We start from the raw sequence: 8,761 nt of genomic DNA on the forward strand, positions 1-8,761 counted from the left end.
TGTAAGAGACATGTCCTGTTATCCGCAGTACCAGAGGCAGAACTTTGGGAGGCAATGGAGTCATCTGCCGCCGGGCTCCTGCTGCCAAGGGGGCACCTCTCCTCCCCTGCAATTTTAAAAACATTGAAAGCCATTGATATAACCTCTGAATTCTGAAATATAGGTGTTCTATCTCTCTCTCTCCATATATATATTTAGACATATATATAGTAAATATTTTATATAAGGTTTTTTGTGTGTGTGTGTGAGGAGGGAGAGGGGAGGGGGGGGGATTGGAACAATACACATCTTGCCTCCGGGCAACTGCATACCTCCCAACTTTCGAGCCGCCCGACCCGGGACACCGCTGAGGCGCGCCGAAATTTCCGGGGGGGCGCAGCTCTCCCGCAAGGCCACGCCCCCATTTTGCCGCTATGGGGGCATGACCCAGAGGCTCTGTGAGCCTCTAGCCATGCCCCCAGCCCCCCTGGCTGCGGGAATAAACGGCTGCGGGTTTAATCCCCGCTGCTTCGCAGCCGGCAGGAGGGGACTCCCAACAGCCCCCCCTCACCGCGGGACACTGACGGCCGCGGGTGGGACAGTGGGACAGGCCCTAATAATCGGGACTGTCCCGCTAAAATAGGGACTGTTGGGAGGTATGCAACTGGGATGAACTTATGCCACTGCGCCTTACTCAGTCTGAACTGAAGTGCAAGTGCAGTAATGAGGTGTGGACATGCCTTGCATGCTGGGTCTTGTAGTTCCAGCCAGTCACACAAGCTGTCCTGTGTCACTGCATGCTGCTGCATCTGCACCAGCCAGCAGCCTCTTGCAGCTCATCATCACTGTGTGCTGGAATCTGTTGTCATGTCAGACAGTCTCCCGCAGGCCCCGCCCTCCCCTGCGCCTCATGCAGCCTGGCTGCTGTCAGTCTCCCGCAGGCCCCGCCCTGTCCAGCGCCTCATGCAGCCTGGCTGCTGTCAGTCTCCCGCAGGCCCCGCCCTCTCCAGCGCCTCACGCAGCCTGGCTGTCAGTCTCTCGCAGGCCCCGCCTACCCCTGTGCCCGGGGAATCACATGACCCTGTGACGTCACCTCCACTCAGACTCTGTGGTTGTAGGGACTCGTTATGTCATATTATTCCATTTCCCGCCAGCAGCAGCTGTGGTGAGGACGTATGTCGCTGTGACTGAGCTGTCAGTGTACCCCTATCCCGGCACAGGTCAGTGTGATGCGTGTTATTCCCTCTTACATCAACTACAACTCCCAGCATACCAGGCTTCATGTGACCCCAGCATATCATGCCAGGTATCCTAGTATACATGCAACCGGTGACTCTCCATCTGCTGAGGGACTACAAGTCCCAGCATATCATGCCAGGTATCCTAGGTGACTCTCCGTCTGCTGAGGGACTACAAGTCCCAGCATATCATGCCAGGTATCCTAGTATACATGCAACCGGTGACTCTCCGTCTGCTGAGGGACTACAAGTCCCAGCATATCATGCCAGGTATCCTAGTATACATGCAACCGGTGACTCTCCGTCTGCTGATCGACTACAAGTCCCAGCATATCATGCCAGGTATCCTAGGTGACTCTCCGTCTGCTGAGGGACTACAAGTCCCAGCATATCATGCCAGGTATCCTAGTATACATGCAACCGGTGACTCTCCGTCTGCTGAGGGACTACAAGTCCCAGCATATCATGCCAGGTATCCTAGTATACATGCAACCGGTGACTCTCCGTCTGCTGAGGGACTACAAGTCCCAGCATATCATGCCAGGTATCCTAGTATACATGCAACCGGTGACTCTCCGTCTGCTGAGGGACTACAAGTCCCAGCATATCATGCCAGGTATCCTAGTATACATGCAACCGGTGACTCTCCGTCTGCTGATCGACTACAAGTCCCAGCATATCATGCCAGGTATCCTAGGTGACTCTCCGTCTGCTGAGGGACTACAAGTCCCAGCATATCATGCCAGGTATCCTAGTATACATGCAACCGGTGACTCTCCGTCTGCTGAGGGACTACAAGTCCCAGCATATCATGCCAGGTATCCTAGTATACATGCAACCGGTGACTCTCCGTCTGCTGAGGGACTACAAGTCCCAGCATATCATGTCAGGTATCCTAGTACACATGCAACCGGTGACTCTCCGTCTGCTGAGGGACTACAAGTCCCAGCATATCATGCCAGGTATCCTAGTATACATGCAACCGGTGACTCTCCGTCTGCTGAGGGACTACAAGTCCCAGCATATCATGCCAGGTATCCTAGTACACATGCAACCGGTGACTCTCCGTCTGCTGAGGGACTACAAGTCCCAGCATATCATGCCAGGTATCCTAGTATACATGCAACCGGTGACTCTCCGTCTGCTGATCGACTACAAGTCCCAGCATATCATGCCAGGTATCCTAGTACACATGCAACCGGTGACTCTCCGTCTGCTGAGGGACTACAAGTCCCAGCATATCATGCCAGGTATCCTAGTACACATGCAACCGGTGACTCTCCATCTGCTGAGGGACTACAAGTCCCAGCACACCATTCCAGTCTTCATATGACACTGTACATGCAATATGCAGCTACAGCTGCTGTGGAACTACAAGCCCCAGCATTCTGTGCCAGGTTTCTTACATTTGCACCCCTTGAAGTGTAACCGTTCCCTGACCTATGATGTCATCTCTCATTTTTGGTAGCTGTAAATATGATTGAAATCCCCGGTGTGACGGCACTGAAGGCTCCCGTACACTAGGGCGGTGTGACGGCACTGAAGGCTCCCGTACACTAGGGCGGTGTGACGGCACTGAAGGCTCCCGTACACTAGGGCGGTGTGACGGCACTGAAGGCTCCCGTACACTAGGGCGGTGTGCATGCAATTTGGGCACTTTTCATGTGATTGCGGCGATCAGTTGCATGAAAAGTGCCCCAATTGCAGGTAGTACTACTTTCAGACCGCAAATGCCGTGTCGCACACAGGATTAGGACACGGGTCCCATCCCCAGAGCAACACCGCAATGCGGTCTGAAAGTTCCGACACGGCATATTGCCGAGTCGGTGACGTCACATGGGGCGGTGCTGGGCTGCGGCGCGTCATCGGGGGCTCGGGAGGAGGCAGTACTTGGAGCTGACAGTGCTGCCTCCTCCATACTGTGAACGGGACACGGGTCGCTTGACCCAGGCACCCGTTCACACTGCAGTTGACACGGGTCATAGCCGTGTTCAACCCTGGTCAATACCAGGGTTGAACACCCATGTTGCTCGACCCGTGGTGCCCTTTTCAGACCGCACCGTGACCCGTGTTTAGGCCCCGCGAACACGGCAATATGCCGTGTTCGGAGTGCGGTCTGAAAGCGGTATAAATGACAACTGGTCCCATGCGCATCGCATCAGAGAGTGCTAGTTGCACCAGCTGCCAGCATCAGACTGGAGCAGGAAGGGCCCACCGGTGAATATAGTTATAAGGGCCCACTTTAGGGGTGTGGCCAGTTGCCAGATGGGGTGTGGTCAGCTGCCACAGAAGTTTGACTTACCATCAAAGAGTAAATAGTGTAGTAAAATATAGTTAATAATAATATACCAGATCAATGCAGTACAATAATAAACACATGGAAAACGTGCACTGTTGGGGGTCCTTGAGGACCGAGGTTGAGAATCACTGTTACTTCCAAGCCAGGCATTGGCTATATATATATATATATCTGACAGTCTATATGGGACATACATACTATATTATATATTAATGATGATTTTGTGTGTGTGTGTATTTGTGTCGGCAAAGCTGTCACAGGATGTGCGGACGCACTGCTTGCACTCTGGCGCCGGAGGATGTCTGCAAAGCGTGTGAGTATCAGGACAAGCAGGGACAGAGGAGAAGTCCGCAGTGGCGGGACGGCGATGCTGACAAGTACCACCCATCGTATAACAAGTGTCCTCAGTCCAACAGCCCCGTCCTGCTGTCTCTGAGGCATTTTCAGAAGGTAACCATGTATGACTAAATGCTGTGATTGTCATGGTGACCGCTGAACCATTCCTGGTGTAACCATATCACCACATGCGACTCATACTCCGATACTGAATCAGTGTAATGGTTTCCATGTGGAGTGCTATGACTGTGCTCAGCCTCAGTGCTATAGCTGGGGAGAGAACCACTGGTGCCGGCATACAGACGTCTCGCTGGGGGTTTATCAGACTGTTTATCGCTCCATGCGTTACATTATTTCATAGAAAGTGTTATACTTCAGTGACCGGGCTTTACGTCACGGAACTGGCCGATCCATTGACGGAAATCTTAGCTCCTCATACCCACTCGTGTTAATAACATACACTTAGGAACTGGAACTAAATAATACAACCCATGAGCTGCGAGTCCGGCCGCCGTGCGGAATCCTATGTGTCCTGTAGTGAAACATTGATTGAACAAGTAAAGTTGATTTCACGGACATATGACGCACTGCCGGACATCCCCTGTGGGACTACATTAAGGGGGGACAAGCTACAATAAAAGGGAATGAAACATGCAGCAGTCAGATAATCTTTATAGAGCAGATTATGGGGGATATGCATCAAAACTTGGACAACTATAAAGTGGAGAGAGGTAAAGTACAGTACCAACCAATCATATATATTTTTAAAACACTGCATGTAAAATGACAGGGTCAGAAGGGTTGGTACTTTATCTCTCTCTGCTTTATCGCTGATGGGTTTGATACATCTCCCCCTTTGTAATGACCAAGCGCACTTGTACTTTGTCCATTTTCTGCCTGGAGGACAAGCTCCACCCACTTGCCTGGCGACTCATTATGCCCCACCCGCCTATACATGACGCACGTGTGTCTTTTGTGTAGTATATAGGTCTCTAATCACAATGTCTCATTATTAGGATGCCGACTCTTCCGAGCGGGTGCTGGCCGCTATGCGCTGGGGCCTCATCCCCTCCTGGTTCACTGAAACAGACCCATCGAAAATGCAGTATAAGACCAACAACTGCCGCAGCGATACCATGGCCCAGAAGACGTTGTATAAGGTGGTAGTGGGAAACGCCCATTGCTGTACTGTTCTTATACCCCCCCGCTCGCTGACTCTTCTTCTGTCCTCCCGCAGGGTCCCCTCTCCAAAGGCATGAGGTGTGTGGTCCTTGCAGATGGCTTCTATGAGTGGAGAAGGCAGGATGGCGTGAAACAGCCGTATTATATCTATTTCCCACAGATCAAAGATGAACAGGTATCATAAGTACTGATCATACTGTGGTCCAATGATATATCTGTGTCTCCGAGTTAGTCGGCAGCTCTGTTATCTCTTCTGTGATATATTGCTGTGACATGGCCAGTCTCTGAGTTAATGATGTCATCATCTGCGTGATGTCATATTGGTAGAGGAGGCAGAGATCTGTCCTTTGCACAGGACTGATACATCCAGATGTTCCTGCCACACCCTATATAACAGTAAAATTACTAAACTGGAACCAATTAGATCCTAATATTTGATGTCATTATGATGTGGGTGGTCCAGTCAGAAGCCCCCTGTATAAAACAAGTCTACTGTTTCCTCCTCTCAGTCTCCGGACACAAAGGACGGCGGAGACACAGGTAGCTGGCGGCTGCTCACCATGGCCGGACTGTTTGACTGCTGGCAGCCGCCCAATGGAGGAGACCCTCTCTATTCCTACACTGTCATCACCGTGGACTCCTCCAAGAGCATGAGCTGGATTCACGATCGGCAAGTTAAACTTAATTACTGCAGAAGGTGGAGGCAGCTGGTTCATGGGGTGACCTAATTATAGGTGTGGCATCCAGGCCTCTGCAAACTGTTGGGGCTCTGTGCCAGCGTCTGCTGACCGCCAGTGTTCCAAGAGAAATAAGTGTCACCAAGTATTGTTGCAAAAACAATATAATATGTTTAGGGACTGGGATTGGAAGACGGCTGATAATGTAGTTCAGTAACCGGGCCTGATGCAATTTACTTGCCCTGGGGTCCCTACAAATCTGTATGCTGCCCTATGTGTAAAATCTCTATTCTGCACAAATGTAAGACTTTAGTCATATCCTATTCTCTATACCCCTGTATCTCTTCCTCTGGTGAAAGTGTTGGTGATATCAGGAGTTGGTGCCCGTTGAAGTGGAACGCGTTACTTCCTGTACCGACCAGTTTGAACTCTCTTTTTAGACCGCGCTGCCTGTGTCATTTCCTTTTCTATAAAATGATCAAGCCTTGTTTTTACTGCCAATAACCGCGCAGTGCATTTATCTAATTTATATCGGTCTTGATTTTCACACGGACAATTGTGGCCCTCAGCTAGAGCGGGACATCATCCCCCTTACCCCGATCTGGACACCCAACAAGAGGTCATTATTAGTCATGTATAATGATTTCTACCACTCCACCCTAGATTTCACAGACTGTTCGTAAGGCAGCTTATATTCGCTGCCTGGCAAACAGGTGAACGGCGCCCCGGTGGGGGACTGAATTCGGCCCGCTACGAGCAGGGATGAATCGCCCCCTTTATCCTGGCTTTATATTTGAGGGAATTTCCTTGACCGTTTATTAAATGCCTGTTGGTTATGTGATCGGTTCTGTCCGCAGGATGCCGGCTATACTGGACGGCGATGAGGAAATCCGGAAGTGGCTGGACTTTGGGGAGGTTCCTGCAAATGAAGCAAATAAGCTTATTCGCCCTATTGATAACATCACTTATCATCCTGTATCCAGTATCGTGAACAACTCGCGAAACAACAGCCCAGAATGCACTGTGGCTATTATACTGAACAAGAAAAAGGCAAGAATTGTTCATGTTTATGCTCACACAGGTCTTCCCACTGTACAATGGGCCTGATTCAGGTTCACTTGCAAAAGCAAATGCTCTCTCTAACGGATAAACAATGGATACACACACACACACACACACACACACTGTCTGAGTCCCCGCAGTCAGGATTCCGTCGTCTGGCTAATGACTGTCGGAATCCCACTTGATGTGCCATTTTTTTACATGGCATAAATTGCATGCGATCCCATGTAATTCCTGGGGTTCTGTGTGAAGCACCTGGGTGCTGTGCGTGCAGTGTCCAGGAAGCGCCGAGCGGACACTTGGGACAGCGGAGGCAGCATATGAATTTTTTTTTTCAAAAGATAGGCCTGCCGCTGATTGGCTGAGAGAACTCTAAGCTAATCACAGCAGACCTATCTTTTGAAAAAAAAATTCACATGTTGTCCCTGGCATCCGATCAGCACTTCATGGACACTGCGGACTGTGCGCCGCACCGCTGCAGCCACAGTCACCGGGCGCTTTACGCAGACCCAACCCCACGCTGCTTGCCCCCTACACATAGTTGTGTCCCAGCGGTGCTCCACCGCTGGCACACGCCTCCGGATCGGACCCACACATCGTGCACCCGCGATGTGCCTCTGATGGGTCCGATCCGACAGATTGAACCTGCAGCAGGTTCAATGTGTAGGTTCCAACCCGATGCGCACGGACCGGACCACACATCCGATTTCTCAGCCAGATATGTTGGAATCTGACAAAATTGTCCCAAATTTTATGGGGGCCTTCAGATTTGGGTGAGTTATTTTGTTTCTGTGCAGGGTAAATACTGTCTGCTTTATTTTTACACTGCAATATAGATCTCAGTTTGAAGTACCCACCCCACCCAATCTAACTCTCTCTGCACGTGTTATATCTGCCCCCCATGGTTTTGTCCGTTAGAGAGAGAATTTGTGAACCAGTATCAGGCCCAATGTGTGTTGGGTTAGTTGCAGCTTTAAATGGATTATCGCAACTATAATATGTGTTTTTTTATTCTTCAGGAGCCAACACTTACCGCCAGTGGTAAAAATATGTTGCTTTGGTTACAAAATAAATCTCCGAAGAAAGAACAACCTGCAGGACTTAAATCACCGAAACTTTCTCAGTTTGCTGTGTCGCCGAAGAAAAGCAGCGCGGGGTTAATGCATCAGTGGCTGAAGAAAGAGGGGGAACCCTCTCCTAAACGGCCGAAGAGATAACTGTGTTCCCAGGTCTCTACCATTCGAAACCTTTTATATGTTTATATAGTTCTGTATCGAGTCGTTTATCTGAACAGTTCGGGGTAAGGTCCCACCTCCCAGAGTTTGACTGGACACAATGAGCCTTGGCTCCACCAAACTCCTGCCCCTGATCTGCGAATGAACGCCACTCCGCGCTGATCGTACCCGGGCTGCTATGGGGTCTTACTCACTCTCTATAGTTATTGCATTAACATGGCATCTTGACACTTGTTTCATGCCATGTAACGGAGGCTGTATTATGCTTTGGTTATGGATGTTTAATAAAGTTTTGCTATATACCAAATAAAAACCTTTACATTCTTACTTGCAGCCTCCTGATTACCGCAACAGACTTGGTTGTGTAGTTCGGTAGTTTAAAACCCGATGAATTCAATATTGTTGTGTGCGAAGGGCCACAAGTTGGCTGGATCTGACCAGGCTGCGAGCAGAACCTAATCGGAACTGCTGGAATCCAAGGTGGCTTTATTCAAACAAATGGGTTTTGTGTTTGCGGCTTGGGCCCAATTCAGACCTGCTTACTTGGCTGAGTGTGTTCGGGAGCCCAGCGAGCATGTTACAGCCGTCATGCCGAAAACAGCCCCCCGGCCACACATAGGAAAATCATTCGATAGTTACTTACCATCGAATGATCTTTCCTCCTCTCCCCGGAGTCACTTGGCGGCTGCAAGGATTTTAGGGTGGGCACCATCATGCACCCACCCCTAGCAGGCAAAGGAACGCCTGTTTTTG

General features: G+C 50.2%; 2 protein-coding genes across 3 annotated transcripts; both read left to right on the plus strand.

Annotated features, from left to right (window-relative positions):
* The first annotated feature begins 1,041 nt into the window (after window positions 1–1,041).
* HMCES (5-hydroxymethylcytosine binding, ES cell specific) lies at window positions 1,042–8,335 on the plus strand. Its single transcript, XM_083155617.1, has 7 exons — window positions 1,042–1,199; window positions 3,768–3,966; window positions 4,869–5,012; window positions 5,090–5,209; window positions 5,544–5,704; window positions 6,569–6,761; window positions 7,793–8,335. Exons 2-7 carry the CDS (start codon window positions 3,778–3,780, stop codon window positions 7,988–7,990), a joined length of 1,005 nt encoding a protein of 334 aa, XP_083011743.1. The 5' UTR covers window positions 1,042–1,199; window positions 3,768–3,777; the 3' UTR covers window positions 7,991–8,335.
* LOC146025649 (uncharacterized) lies at window positions 1,225–3,758 on the plus strand. 2 transcript variants are annotated; one of them, XM_083155616.1, is made up of 4 exons: window positions 1,225–1,308; window positions 1,367–1,510; window positions 1,569–1,856; window positions 1,915–3,758. In XM_083155616.1, the coding sequence occupies exons 1-4, from the start codon at window positions 1,279–1,281 to the stop codon at window positions 2,548–2,550; spliced, it is 1,098 nt and encodes a 365-aa protein (XP_083011742.1). In that variant the 5' UTR covers window positions 1,225–1,278; the 3' UTR covers window positions 2,551–3,758. The 2 variants fall into 2 exon arrangements, with proteins under 2 accessions (XP_083011742.1, XP_083011741.1); XM_083155615.1 differs by having other exon boundaries at window positions 1,569–3,758.
* Window positions 8,336–8,761: the final 426 nt, after the last annotated feature.

This window comes from Crinia signifera, chromosome 8 (assembly GCF_055691185.1).
Source record: "Crinia signifera chromosome 8, ASM5569118v1, whole genome shotgun sequence".
Taxonomy (NCBI): Eukaryota; Metazoa; Chordata; class Amphibia; order Anura; family Myobatrachidae; genus Crinia; species Crinia signifera.